Raw genomic sequence first — 14,596 nt, 5'->3', positions numbered from 1 at the left:
GAAGACCCCTCTGAGCAGGTGACATTCCAGCAAGGGCCTGATGGGAGAAAAAGGCAGGTGGGTGGAACACGATGGACAGCAAGGGAGATGTGCAAAGATCCTGAGGTAGGAGCGAGCAGGTTCTTTGGGAGAACGCAGAGCAGGCCATGGTGGGGGGCGGCAGAGGGGCAAGGAGGTGGTGGGACCAGGGCCTGTGATCAGGTCTCTAAGGAAGCCTCAATCTGGACAGGGGCCTGGATGGCTTCATAGAGACCTTGCTCCCTGCCACAGGCTGGCTGTCAGAGAAGCAGAGAGGCAGGCACGGAGGGGGTACCAGGCTGCCAAGCTTGAGGGGTCTTGAAGGGACATATGCGGGGGCACCATGTAGGTGTGCTGGCCTGGGGGAGGCATGGTATGCATGGGGCACCAGGGCTGTGGGGTCCAGCAGCTGGCTGGAGGGGGAGCTCCAGGGAGGGAAGCTCCGCATGTCTCACTGTGTGACCCCTTGAGGGTGACTTGCCATCTCTGAGCCTCAGGCTTCTCATCTCACAGGGTTTGGGAGGCCTCAGCAGACCGCGAAGGGCAGCCCCAGCATGCAGGGAGCCAGGACATCCCCAGGGGTGGGGGGACTCAGGTGACAGGGCAGAGGGTGGGTGAAGGCTGCAGGCTGAGCCTTTCTCCACCTCCACCCAGGAAGGGTGACTCTATCTAATGTGTCTGAGCGGAAGGACAACATGCGCCTCGGCCTCAGCCTGGCCACCAACCCCAAGGACAACAGCTTCCTGGTAAGAGCCACCTGCTGCCCACTGGATCGGGGAATGGGGTGGGGCTGGGTGTTCACGCTCCCCGAATACCCCATGCCACGCTCCATTTGCCAAGTCTCCCATCCCCATGTGCCCAGGACACAGCTCACAGCTCCCTGCTTGTGGGTATGGGGGCAGGTGGCCCTGACAGGAGGGAGCAAGAATAAATACATTCAGATGTCTGATGGGCCCTCCCTCCCCAGGAAATGGCTGTTGGGGAGAGGCCTTCTCGCTGTTCCAGGTTTGAAAACAAAACAGGCTGCACCACACACACAGCCTCGGGGACTGGGAAGCAGTAACACAGACCTGCCACACAGACACACTCATGCCACATGGGGAGGGTACGAGTCCACAGGCCACCTGCTCCAACCAGGAGGAGGTGAAGGCCAGGGGGTGTCCGCTTAGTTAAAAAAGAGACAGGTTTTAGCAAGGAAGAAAGAGGAGGGGGTGTCTGGGTTTAAGTGGTACAAGCACTCACTCATTCAAACAATACCTAGTGTGCCCTAAGCCCATGCCAGGCCCTGGGGATTTTCTCAGCACCTGGTATGAACCAAGTACTTAGTATGGACTAAGTATGGGCTGAGTACCTAGTGTGGACTTCGCCTGTACTAAGCAACCAGTATGCACTAAGTATGTACTAGCACGCTAGTATGGACTGAGTGTGTACTAAGTATTTAATGTGGACTTAGTGTGTACTAAGTACCTAGTATTGGCTAAGTATGTACTAAGCACCCAGTATGGAATTAGTATGTACTAACCACCCAGTGTGGACTAAGTATGTACTAAACACCCAGTATGGACTAAGTATGTACTAAGCACCCAGTAAGGACTTAGTCCATACTAAGCACCTAGTGTGGACCTACCACCTAGTATGAACTAAGTACACAGTATGCACTAAGCCTAATGCCAAAACCTGGGGCTCCAGCAGCACACAGAGCCTCTGCCCTGCCATAACTCACACTCAGAGACAATGGTAATGTGTGATAGGATGCTGGGGACAAGCGACAGTGACAGGCCATGCGCAGAGGCCTCTGGACTCCGCCCAGCAAGCCTACATGTCTGCTCCCTGCAGCAGTGCAGGTGGCACAAGGGACTGGCACTGCCTGCTCCTCGTCACACAGTGGGTGAACCACCAGGAGTGGGTGAGGTTTGGGTCTTTCTGGGTCTCATCATTCCTAGAAGCAGCTGCAGGAGAGGATTCAGAGAAGAACTACCCTGGAAGCCTAAGTATGACACCTCCACATTTAGATGGGGCCACTCTTCCTCCTCTCCCTTCAGCCCATTGTGACAGATGAGACATTGGGGTATGAGCACCAGGACAGCGAGAGGGCAGGGTATACGGGAACTTGAGGACACAGTGGCCCTGCCAGGAACGGCCTGAGGCACTTTGGTGTATACTCAGCCCACAGCCCTCAGCACCAGCCAGGGGTAAGACACGTGTGTCCACTGGGGTCTCCACTTCCTCTTCCCTCCCAGGCTCCCAGCATATTTCTACTGACTCGATTTTACCTACTCCACAAGGTGGGGTGAAGGCCTGAGAGGAATGGAGGACACACCCTCTGGGGCCTCTGTGGGCAGCTCAAGTCCCTGTTTATAAGTAGTTAGCCACTCTCACTCAGCAGTCCATCTCCCCACCAATAATCCATCCCCCCATTCACCTATCCATCCATTCACTCCTCTACCCATCTAGCTATACATCAATCCACCCATTCATTCTCCCGTACAATCGTCCATCCGTCCCTTCTGCATCCATTCTCATCTATCCATCATCCACCCATCTGTCATTCACCCTCCTATCATCCACCTATCTATCCATCACCCATCCGTCCATCCATCCACCCCCTACCCATCCATCCATCCATTCATCCGCCATCTAGTCATCCATGTATCCGCCCATTCAGCCGTCATCTCCCCATCCCTCCGTCAACTCATTCATCCATCCATCTACCTGTCAATCATCTGTCCATCCATCTATCCACCCACCTGTTCATCCATTCACCATCCGTCCACCCACCCACCCATCCATCCATCCATTCATTCATCATCCATCCATCCACCTATCCATCATCCACCCATCCATCCATCATCCATACATCCATCCATACATCCACCCATCCACCCGTCATCCATCATTCATCCATCCATCCATCCATCTATCCACTTATCCATTTATTCATCTATTATTTATTCTCCCCCTATTCCAAAACCAATCTCCGGGAGATTCAACAAAGGACACGGATAAACATAACCTTTTAGACCTGAGTTAAAAGAGAAACCGCATGAAAAAAAGAGATCCAGAGTAGAATAATTATGGTCCTAAAGTGAAGGACACTACAGAACAGAGTTGCAGACTGGGCTTCCCGACAGCAAGACAGCAATGGAGGTGTGGGGCTGTACTTTCATCTCTACTGACCCTGACTTTGAGAGGAACTCACCCCTCTGTCCTTGAAGGGCTATTGTTCCATGTTTTCAGCAGCAAATCTCCCAGGAAGGAGAGCACTGTTCTTTTCCCCCCAGCAAGAGCTGGGGCATGTGTCAGGATCTCAACCCAGAAGTTTGCCTTAGAGGCTTTCCGTGACAGCCCCAGACAGAGGAGCTATGCTGGTGTCCCTGGAAGGTCCATTCCCGAGAATGAGAGGTTTCTCCAGATCCTGAGCAGCGGGCAGGGTGGGTGGGGGTGAAGAAGCGTCACCACCTTGAAGGGTGGGCCTTGACAAAACCACAAGGGAGACCCATCTCCATGACAGCCACACCCGAGGGAGCCAGTGCAGGCTGCAACAAGAGAGAGCTCAGTGAGATGCAAGGAACCCTCAGTCCCTGAGGTGTGCACACGGGGTTGGGGACTGTCTAGGATCGCAAGGCGGCCCTCCTGAGGCCCCTGACTGGCATGTGCACTGTGTCCCCAGGCCTGCAGTCCCCTCTGGTCGCACGAATGCGGGAGCTCCTACTACACCACCGGCATGTGCTCCAGGGTCAACTCCAACTTTAGGTTCGCCAAGACCGTGGCCCCTGCCCTCCAGAGTAAGTGGCTTGTAACCTGCACCCCGGGGCTGGCCTTGGACAACCAAAGAGGCAGGGCTCTGGTCTCCGCTCCCTATGCTGGAAGGTCTGTGTGGCCACTCACCAGCCCTCTCCCACTCTCTGGGTAGCCTGGGATGAGTCGTTCTCCTCATGTGACCCCCACCCCAGCATCTGCAGGGCCACAGTCCTGGCCTGCCCTCCCCCATGGCGTGTGAGTGGGGACAGAGCAGTGTGGCTGTGAGGATGACCCTGGCAGCGAGGGAGTGCTGTAAAGCCCTGAGCACCATGGTCGGTGGGAGGTGTGGGTGGCGTGCCCAGTGCTGTGCAGAGCGGCAGCCCTGTGGACAAAGGCCATGGAGAGCTGAGACCTCCCTGCAATAGCCACGGGTTCCGCACTCCTGGGCGTCCAGAGTTCCGTCCAGCTCACACACAGCCTCCTGCTCACTCCCCACCCACCACGAAACCTGGGGACTTTCTGCTCAAGCCCTGCTCCCCTGCACGCCCAGGAGTCTTGGCTGGGACCTGCCTGTTTCCTGGGGCTGACGTCTGTCACCCCACAACTAAGGAGACCAGAGCATCCTGCTCATAGCAGCCAACCTCTACCGACAGGGTCCAGGCAGGGGGGAATGGTATTGGGGCACAGGAGGGGGTCGCAGGGCAGGAGGTGGACCTCTGAGGGCTTGGGAAGGCGTGGGTCCCAGCCCCACAAGATGGCAGAGGAGGAGGCCATGACAGCATGGTAGGAGGCTGAAGATCAGGGCACATGGGGGCCACTAGGGTGCTCTGGGCCAGGAGGTGACTGTCCCCTGCCCCTGAGCCTTGTGTTGTGGAAGCCTCACTGCACTGGCCAGTGCTGCCTGAAACTTCTCCAATGCAGATCCCAGGGCTCCTGTGTAGGTGCTAACTCAGTAGCCCCAGAGGGAGACAGAGAAAGAGAGAATGTGTGTGTATATTTAAGCTCCTTAGGGAGTGTCCAGTCATGTGTAGGAACCATAGGCTCCATGCCAGCTTCTTCCCAAGGTGTCTTTAACAGAAAATTTTGATTTTAAAAGAATTAACCGGGTATGGTGGCATGTGCCTGTAGTCCCAGTTTCTTGGGCAGCTGAGGCAGGAGGCTCAGTTGAGGCCAGGAGGTTGAGGTTGCAGTGAGTTGTGATTGCACCACTGCACTCCGGTCTGAGTGGCAGAGTGAGACCCTATCTCGAAAGAAAGGAGAGGGAGAGAGAGACAATATTGTAAGAAAGAAATCAGCAATAAGAAATGCATTCTCATGAGAAAACTGACTTTAAAATAGAAGAACCCTGGTCCCCATACTAGATTATAAACTCCCCCAAATCAGGGAGTTTATGTCCCATTCACCTCCATGGCCACCTGTGCCCATTCACACGTGTCAAGCTAAATCTCACTGTACAAGGACACAGTCATCAGGGTCCATCAGGCTAAGCATGTCAGGCCATCTCACACATGGCACACAAGTGGGACAGGAAAAGGTGTCCACATCACCCACCTGCTCCTAGTCTCACTCCTGGACCCCACAGCTATAGCAGGCTGGGCTCAGAGCCACCCCACCTCCATCCGGTGAGCTCTGGCTTCTGACAAAAGAGTTACTAGAAGGGTTAACACGCAGAAGGCTCCCAGGTGTTGCTGTAGTTGGTTTTATGGCAACAGGAAAATCCTCCAGTGAAAATAAGCAGCCTCCCAGCCTCCATGTGGATGTGGAATTTCAAAGCAACCTGGTGCTGAGGAGCAGAGAGAAATCACTTGGATTTTTAAAGAGGTTGTTTACTTTTGTGATGGTCCCGAGGTTTTCTTACCTCTCTTAGTTGATTGGTATCAACTATCCCCTTGAATTTGGCATTGGAATTTCAAGGACATAAAGAGAGCTTCACATGCTGAGGCGGAGGTGAAAGCCCAAGAGTGTGACCCGATATCATTACCATGTGGCATGCTGGGATTCCCTTACAAGGAGTCCAGATGGGTCGGCTCAAAGGTGGGAGCCCTGGCTGCATGCCAGCTCCTCAGAGCATCTTCTCATCGGGCCTCATGGCACTGTCACCCTGCCTCTTCAACATAGAGAAAACTGAGGCTGGGAGGCCATGTGACAGGTTACCCAGCTAGTAAGTGGCCACAGGCTGGTGCCAGATTCTGCACGCCCAGCTGTGACGTCACATGGCCCTCCTGAGAAGGGACATCTGCTCATTAGGGCTAGAGTGGGCAATGCTCACCTGCCCAAGACACAAAACAGAAGAACGAGGCACCAATGTGGGCAGCACTAACCAGTTGGCAGAGCTCAGTCTCCAGTCAGGAGCAGCGGTGCCCGGGCTTCTCTGAAGCTTTGTTTGAGCAGCCGGCAGGGTGGTGGGTCAGAGACTCCAAGGCTGATCACCAGGTTGCCCCTAGAAACGTCCATCCCAGGGAGTTGCACACGTACAAGACACACTCTGTCTGCTCACCCGGGGAGTCTGAGCCTTGCAGACACTGGTCTCTGGGTAGCCATGATGTGTCCCCAATGCCCTCCCAGGATGCCAGACCTATATGGACATTGTCATCGTCCTGGACGGCTCCAACAGTATCTACCCCTGGGTGGAGGTGCAGCACTTCCTCATCAACATCCTCAAGAAATTCCACATCGGCCCTGGGCAGATCCAGGTAAGCCACGCAGGTGCCTCCTCCTCAGAGCAGGGTTCCAGGGCAGGTGCTGCCTTGGCATGTGGGGACATCTGTGCAACACAGAGAAGGCCTCGGGGAAAGGGCGAGGTGGGGCTCTGCAGCCCAGGACAACCTCTCCAGCAGGCACACAGAGGGACAGTGTGAGGAGCCTCCCTTCACGGGCCAGACGCTGCCCCTGGCAGAGACAGAGGCTATGACGACTTTAACCAGCCAGGGCAGGAGGCAGGAGGCGGGGGTGGTGAAGGGGCCACTTGAGCCCCAGGAAGAGGGCACAGGGGAGAACAAGGCATGTTGAACTCAGAAAGAAGATGGCGGGCAAGGAGGTGGAGCTCCCACTCCCATTTTTTCTTTCTTTTTTTCTTTTTTTTCTTTGAGTCAGGTTTTCACTCTGTGACCCAGACTGGAGTGCAGTAGCACAATCACGGCTCACTGCAGCCTCGACCTCCTGGGTTCAGGCAATCCTCCCACCTTAGTCTCCTGAGTAGCCGAGACTATGCTCAGCTAATTTTTAAAAATTTTTTGTAGAGACGGGGGCTCACTATGTTGCCCAGGCCGGCCTGGAACTCCTGGCCTCAAGCAGTCCTCTCACCTCAGCCTCCCAAAGTGCTAGGATTACAGGCATGAGCCACCACACCTGGCCCCCACTCACATTTAAAACGCTACCTGGCTAAAGAAAGGGTGGATCCAGTTATTCTGGCTGAACAAGAATCCATAAACAGAGGTTATAAGACAGCAGATTCCAAGTCCAGCTAAGAAATTATTTTTAGCCAATAAAACTGTTGAAAAGGGAGTGAACTTTTCCATGAGGCAGCAAGCTCCCCCTACCGGAAGATCATCCTTTAGGACCCATGTGCCAAATAAACTCTGGATCGTCCACCAGAAACAGCTCATCATTCTATTTCTGCTATGGGGTTTTAAGGGATTTTGTTTATTTTGCTATGAATATTGCTGATGCCAGATATGGTGGCTCACGCTTATAATCCCAGCACTTTAGGAGGCTGAAGAGGAGGATTGCTTGAGGCCAAAATTTTGTGGTGGCGCATGCCTGTAGTCCCAGCTACTTGAGAGGCTGAAGCAGGAAGATCGCCTGAACCCAGGAGGTTGAGGTTGCAGTGAGCCGTGACCATACCACTGCACTCCAGCCTGGGCAACAGAGTAAGACCTCAACTCTCTATATATATTGATGTTGTATCAACCTTGAGGCTAGAGGAACCTCTTCTGAGTTTTGGGAGCCAAGTGCAGAGCTTGGTGTACACCACCTGCCTCCACCCACATGGTCCCTGACATCCTAGACCTGACTGCTCAACATGTGTCTTTCTGAGAGAGAAGCATCTGCCAGACTTTCTCCAAGCCTCAGAGTCTCATCCTCTAATACGCCCCACCAAGCCATGCGTGTTCTTGAGCTCTGCAGACACTGTGCCCTCAGGCTGCAGCCGCTCTTCTAGGAAGATCCTCAGCCCTTTTGGGTCACCTTGTGCTGACCCATCCCCCACAGAGGAGCCTCACCCTGGAGGGCCAAGTTCCAGCATCAAGGCACCCGTGCCCTCCTCCACCCTGCAGGTGGGAGTCGTCCAGTATGGGGAGGACGTGGTGCACGAGTTCCACCTGAATGACTACAAGTCCGTGAAGGATGTGGTGGAGGCCGCCAGCCACATTGAGCAGAGGGGAGGCACAGAGACCCGGACGGCGCTCGGCATCGAGTTCGCTCGGTAAAAAAAAGAGACGGGGATGGGGGTGGGGGTGGGGACAGGGAGAGGGAAGGTGGGGGAGAGAGAGAAATAGAAAGAGAGATGTAGAAAGAGAGAGAGATGGAAAGAGAGAGCAAGATGGAGATAGAAAGAGATGATGAAATTAGAGATGGAAAGAGACAGAGATGATAGAGAAAGGGCTGGAGAGAGATAGAAAAAGATGATAGAGATAGAGAGATAGAGATGGAAGGAGAGAGATAAGAGAAAAGAGAGAGAGGGATAGAGAGAGAAAGAGAGAGACAGAAATAGAGATACAGATAGAGAGAAAGATGAAGATAGAGAGATACATAGAGATAGAGATGCAAAGAGAGATAGAGACAGAGAGAAAGAGGGATGGAGAGAGAAAGAGATAGAGAGTGATAGACAGAGATAGAGATACAGATAGAGAGATAGAAATTGAAAGACATAGAGAGATAGAGAGGCATGGAGAGAAAAAAAGATAAAGAGATAGAGAGATGATAGTCAAAGATAGATACAGATAGAGACAGAGAGATAAAGAGAGATAGAGATGGAAAGAGAGAGAGAGAGATATATAAATATAGATGATATAGAGACAGAGATAGAGGTGATATAGAGAGAGATAGAAGTAATATGGAGAGAGATATAGATATAGATAGGTAGATAGGAAGATCTCAGATACTGTTCTCATTACCTATTGATTGCCCTGTAACAAGCTACCACAGCATTTAGCACCTTGAAATATAACATTAATTATGAGTCCTGGCGTTGGCTGGGCTCCGCTGGCCAGTTCTCTTTGGCGTTCTCCCACATGGTTGCATTGTAGTATCAGCTGGGTCATTGTTATCTGAAGGTTCCCCTGCATGGACACCCAAGATGGTGCATTCACATGGCTCTGGGCTGGTTGGGAGTTCAGCTGGGGCTGGTGATCTGGGCACCCACACGTGGCCATGGGACTTAGTCTTCTCATGGCGTGACAACTGCCTTCTGCAGCGAGTGTCCCAAGAAACCCAGGTGGGATCCTGGCCTCCAAGTCCCAGGACATGACCCTTGCCACACTCTGCTGGTCCAAGTGGGTTCTGAAGCCAGCCTAGAGTTGAGGGGAAGAGAGTTTCTGTCTGCCTTGATGGAGGAACAGTAAGGTCATGTGCTGCAGAAGATCCTTGGAATGGGGGTGTTGTCACAGCCAGCCTTGGAAAACACATTCTTCCCCTAACTCCCCATAAGGAGTATGTGGGCCCCATGGGGGCAGAATCACCCTGGGCGTGTTTGTCATCAAGGAGTGTGAAGAACGTAGTTAATCTAACATCTGAGACTGTAGAGACATGCGGCTGGTGCCTTCAATGCCACATCAGAACTCACTCGTCCCAATGAACGTCATCTGTAGACATTGTCCACACAGACGGCTACATGCTCACTCCAGTAGCACTGTCATTCAAAATTATGCACGACCGGGTCCAGTACTCATGCCTGTCACCGCAGCACTTTAGGAGGCCGAGACAAGAGGATCACTTGGGCCCAGGAATTCAAGAACAGCCTGGGCAACATAGTAAGACCTTTTCTCTTAAAAAAAATCTAAAAAATTAGCCAGGTATGGTGGCACATGCCTGTAGTCCCAGCTACTCAGGAGGCTGAGGCGGGAGGATCACCTGAGTCCAGGAGGTCGGGGCTGCAGTGAGCCATGATTGTGCCACTGCCCTCCAGCCTGGGAGACAGAGTGAGACCCCCAACTCAAAAACAGAAGCAAAACATTATGCTCACTCCCACTGAAGTTAGCCAATGTTTAAGACAGCCCCCCAAGATCTCCTGAGCCAAGGCCTAAACTCCCAAGACAACTATGTCAGAGGCTTTAGATTTCAAGTGTCTGAATTTTACTCCTATGAATGTGAGGACTGCTACAGTCCCTGAGACCACAGACCCACTCCTTCATGCCCCACCCCCATGGGGTTAGTCGACGTGGTGCACAGAATCCCACAGTGCGAGAGTGATTTACCGCATTGTGACCACGTGTGGCCAAGAGATCAGGAATTTCCAGCCTCACAGATCCTGATGACTAAGTCACTGCCTGGCCAGCATGGCCCTGTTGTGCTGATGAAACCCACTCGGGTCTTTCCCAAAAAAAGTTCCTCCGGGTGAAGACGGCCCTCTCATGCTCACGAGGGCCCCACCGCTGACTGCGGGGCCCCATCCTCAGAGTGAGACCCGAGCCTCCTGCCGGCCCTTGTGAGAGGTCTGTGACCACCGGTTCCCTCCTGGCATGAGGCTGGCTGACTCATGCCAGGAGGAAGCCCACGGTTTCGGCCTCGTCTTACAACCTGCTGATCTCAGGTTAGCCACCGCATGTGACTTACCAGGTGGTTTGCACCATCGGGGACACGTGGCATGCTGTAGTTGGAGTCTTCACCTCAAAAAGGCTTGGAATTCTGGTCTTCTCAGCCTGCCGACCCAGGTCCCAAATGACCGCCAGTCCTCTTAAAGTGGAGGCTCTCTCTCTTTCTTTCAAGGCAGAGACTTTCTTTCTTCATCCAGTTTACACGCAATACATGCTTCTTTTCTGTGCACCTGCCCAAGGGCAGAGAGCCAGGCCATGACCTGAGGGTCACAGAGAGGCAGCCTGTGGTTCCTGGCTGTGGCAGCACACAGCTCCACAGAGGAGCCCTGACATGTGTTAACATCAACTTAACCCAGTGAGGATGAGGGAGGGAAGGACCCCTAGAGGGACCAAGAGGGTTGCCAGGAGGAAGTGGCATTTGATCTGTCCTAGGCAGACCCTGGGATTCTGCAGAGAGATGTGGAGAGAAGCCCCATCACACAGGATGTTCCACTCCAATGACAAAGGAAGGGGCATCGGAAACGTGTAGGTGCAAAGTCGCACCCATAGGAGCACAGCACAGGATTCATGCTGGGGGTATCGAGCCACCCAGCTGCAGAGCGGGCTTGGAGCAAGATGGTTGGGGTGGCAGTGTCCTTAAGACAGGAGTGGGTGGGCACTGCAGGTTACCAGGTACCAGATACTGTCATCAGCTGTGTGGCTAGGAGGGTGACCTGGCAGCGTGTAGTTAGGAAGGGAACATCCCCCAGCAGTGTGGCGTGACCCCCACCTCTGCCCAGTTAGGAGGGTGACCTGGAAGTGTGGTGTGACTCCACCCCTGCTCAGTTAGGAGGGTGACCTGGGAGTGTGGTGTTACCACGCCTCACCCAGTTAGGAGGGTGACCCGGGAGTGTGTGGTGTGACCCTGCCTCTGCCCAGTTAGGAAGGTGGCTCAGCAGTGTAGTGTGACCCCGCCTCCACCCAGCTAGGAGGGTGACCTGGCAGCAGTGTAGGGGGATGACTTGGCAGTGTGGTGTGACCCCCACCTCTACCAGTTAGAAAGGTGACCTAGCAGTGTGGTATGACTCCACTTCACCCAACAGAACTTAGTTGATCACCTAGTATGGGCGTCTAGCCACGGAAACACTGGGCCAGCTTTGTGACCACAGCAGGAGATCCCTGTCCTGGTGTGTGAGCGGACACTCTAGAAAGGTCGGTAGAGATGAGCAAACACCAGCCATTGTGTTCTAGAAGATGGAGGCTGTGGGAGCAAAGGATGGGGTTGGGCACGTGCAGGGTTGGGCATGAGTCGGTGTCTGTGGAGGGCAGGGGAGGCTTCCCTGGGGGATGGCCTTGGGTGAGACCTGCAGGGGTGGGGGCTGGCCATGTGGGCATCTGGAAGGGGGCAGCTCAGAGGCCAGGCGTGCCTGGTGCCCTCCAGGACAGGGGCAACAGCCAGCAGGTGGGGGGGGAGCCAGCATGATAAGAGGCTGCGGGGGGGCAAGCCCTGTCACAAAGGGCCCAGGAGGCCGTTGTCAGGACCCAGGCTTTCCCTAGGAGAAGCATGTGAGAAGCAGGAGCATGTGTGGGTCTTGAGCAGAAGGGATGTCTGTCATGGCCTCAGTCTATGTGGTCTCCTGGCCTCCAGATCCACAGAGCCTGTGGTGAGTGCAAAGCTCCCGCCTCTCTCATGGAATTTATAATAGAAGCTATGGAGGAGCAAAGCCATGTCCCTACCCATGTGAAGTTGCCACCTAGAATCTGCCACAGTAACCTCAGATCCACATGGACATCACTCTGGATGTCACTCCACTCCAGGAGATGGGGACCACCATTTTGATGGCCCCATCTATAGTAATACATGCTTTCCCCTGTCATTATTTTCCCATGGAGTTTCATTTCTGGACCCAGCCCTCCAGTGAGGTCATGAAAGCATCTAGAATCTCTGTGGAAAGAATGGCAGAGTTTTCCCTCCTGGGTCGAGCTTAAGCTCAGAGCTTTCTCAGCCCACACAGCGGGTGCTTTGCAGCCCCCTGGCCATGGCGCATACTAAAACGGGAGAGTTTTACATCAACACAAGCGGGACATCATGGCCCTGCTACGGGAACACAGATGGGTCCTTCTCTCCACTGGTAGCTGTTCAGATGTTCTGAACTGATTCATTCCAGGTTATGTGAGTCATGCATATCAGCCCAGCAAGACAGGTAACAAGAGATACCTCTGATGTCAGTCTTCCTGCCCTAGAACCCATCTCAGCACTCTGGGAGGCAGAGGAGGGAGGATTGCCTGAGCCCAGGAGTTCGAAACTAGCTTGGGCAACTTGCCGAGACCTCATCTTTACAAAACTGTTTTTAAAAATTTGCTGGGCGGCTGGGCTCGGTGGCTCAGCCTGTAATCCCACGCTTTGGGAGGCTGAAGTGAGTAGATTTCCTGAGCCTGCAGGTTTGAGACCCACCTGGCAACTTGGCGAGCCCTCATCTCTACAGTAAATGAAAAAATTAGCTGGGCGTGGTAGTGCGCACCTGTAGTTCCAGCTACTTGGAAGGCTGAGGCGGAAGGATCAGCGGAGCCCAGCAGGTTGAGCCTGCAGTGGCCAGGAGCGTGCCATTGCACTCCAGTCTGGGCGAAAGAGTGAGACTCCAACTAAAAAAAAAAAAATTAGCTGGGCATGCTGGTAGTCTCAGCTACTCAGGATGCTGAGGCAAAAGGATCACCTGAGCCCAGCAGGTCAAGGCTGCTGTCGACGTGATTACCACTGCCCTCCAGCCTGGGCAATAGAGTAAGATTCCAACTCAAAAAAAAAAAGTGAGAAAGAGAAATCTTTTTCATGGAATTTGGATTTTAATATTTCCCAAAGTGAAATCAAAGCCTCGTGGGATGGGGGGTCAGACCTCCACCAGGCCTCCCCCAACATGTTGGCGTTTGTGGTGAGGGTTGTTTGGGTGTTGAACACCTGGCCAGCATCTTCTCAGCACTGAGGGGGCTGGCCTCCACTCAGGGTGCTCACTAGCACCCTTCTAAAGTTCCTGAGACACGTGAGTCATCACCAGCCCACGGGAGTCTCTGATTCAGTGGGCCTGGATGGGGCATGGGCATCAATGGTTTTTAAAAGCTCCCCCAGCCAGAATTGGTGGCTCAGCCTGTAATGCCAGCACTTGGGGAGGCCGAGACGAGTGAATTGCCTGAGCCTATGGGTTCAAGACCAGCCCAGGCAACTTGGCGAGACCTCATCTATATAATAAATCAAAAATTAGCCAAGCGTGCTAGTGCACGCCTGAAAAACTCCTCCACAGGATCCTCACGTGCAGTTGGGCTCTTGCATCACAGACTCAGCTCCCCTAAAGGTTGGCGTCGCCCCTGAACTGCCCTCCCAGTTCTACTTCACCCTCTCAGCCTATCCAAAGCAGCAAGGTCAGGTCTAAAGGGGCTTTGCAAAGCCACTTTCTAGGCCAGGCACAGTGTGGCTCACACCTGCAGTCCCAGCTACTCAGGAGGCTGAGGCAAGAGGATCACTTGAGCCCAGGAGTTGGAGGCTGCGGTAACCTATGATCTATCATTTCACTCCAGCCTGGGCGACAGAACAAGACTCTGTCTCCAAAATAATAATAGTTTTTAAGTTCCCTTTCAAAGACCACAGGTCAAAGCCCCACCTGAGAGCGGGTGGGCGCATGATGGCCGGGCGCCTCAGCCGGGAGCCTTCAGGCCGCCTAAGGGGGCGCTTTTGTCCCGGTCTCTGCGGCCTCTCTGGGGGCGTGGGGCAGCCCCAGCCGCTTCCCTCTCATGACCCTCCCTGCGCTCGGATTCCAGCTCCGAGGCTTTCCAGAAGGGCGGAAGGAAAGGGGCCAAGAAGGTGATGATTGTCATCACGGACGGGGAGTCGCACGACAGCCCGGACCTGGAGAGGGTGATCCAGCAGAGCGAAAGGGACAATGTGACCAGATACGCCGTGGCCGTGAGTCTCCCGCGTGCCGCCCAGCCCTGGGCCCAGGCGATGACTTCGGGCGGTGTCACGGGCGACCGGGATCGACTGGGCCTCTCGGGCGTCCTCCTATAAAGCACGCAGAGGATCGCCCCGCGCCGCCGGAGCCCGACCCGGCGCCGCCCGA

The 14,596-nt window shown here is 54.1% G+C and overlaps 1 protein-coding gene across 1 annotated transcript in view; it reads left to right on the top strand.

Annotated features, from left to right (window-relative positions):
• The window catches only part of ITGA11 (integrin subunit alpha 11), a 97,660-nt gene that overhangs the window by 46,148 nt on the left and 36,916 nt on the right, over positions 1-14,596 (top strand). Inside the window, exons 4-8 of the mRNA XM_021709348.1 lie at positions 673-764; positions 3,689-3,803; positions 6,325-6,452; positions 8,034-8,182; positions 14,298-14,442. Coding sequence (XP_021565023.1) covers positions 673-764; positions 3,689-3,803; positions 6,325-6,452; positions 8,034-8,182; positions 14,298-14,442 — 629 coding nt within the window. The remainder of the gene's footprint in view (positions 1-672; positions 765-3,688; positions 3,804-6,324; positions 6,453-8,033; positions 8,183-14,297; positions 14,443-14,596) is intronic.

This window comes from Carlito syrichta, unplaced genomic scaffold (genome assembly GCF_000164805.1).
Source record: "Carlito syrichta isolate Samal-C Ts95f unplaced genomic scaffold, Tarsius_syrichta-2.0.1 Scaffold179048, whole genome shotgun sequence".
In the NCBI taxonomy this organism is placed as follows: domain Eukaryota; kingdom Metazoa; phylum Chordata; class Mammalia; order Primates; family Tarsiidae; genus Carlito; species Carlito syrichta.
The sequence above is the reverse complement of the archived record's forward strand: the minus strand, read 5'-3'. Positions and strand labels throughout refer to the sequence as shown.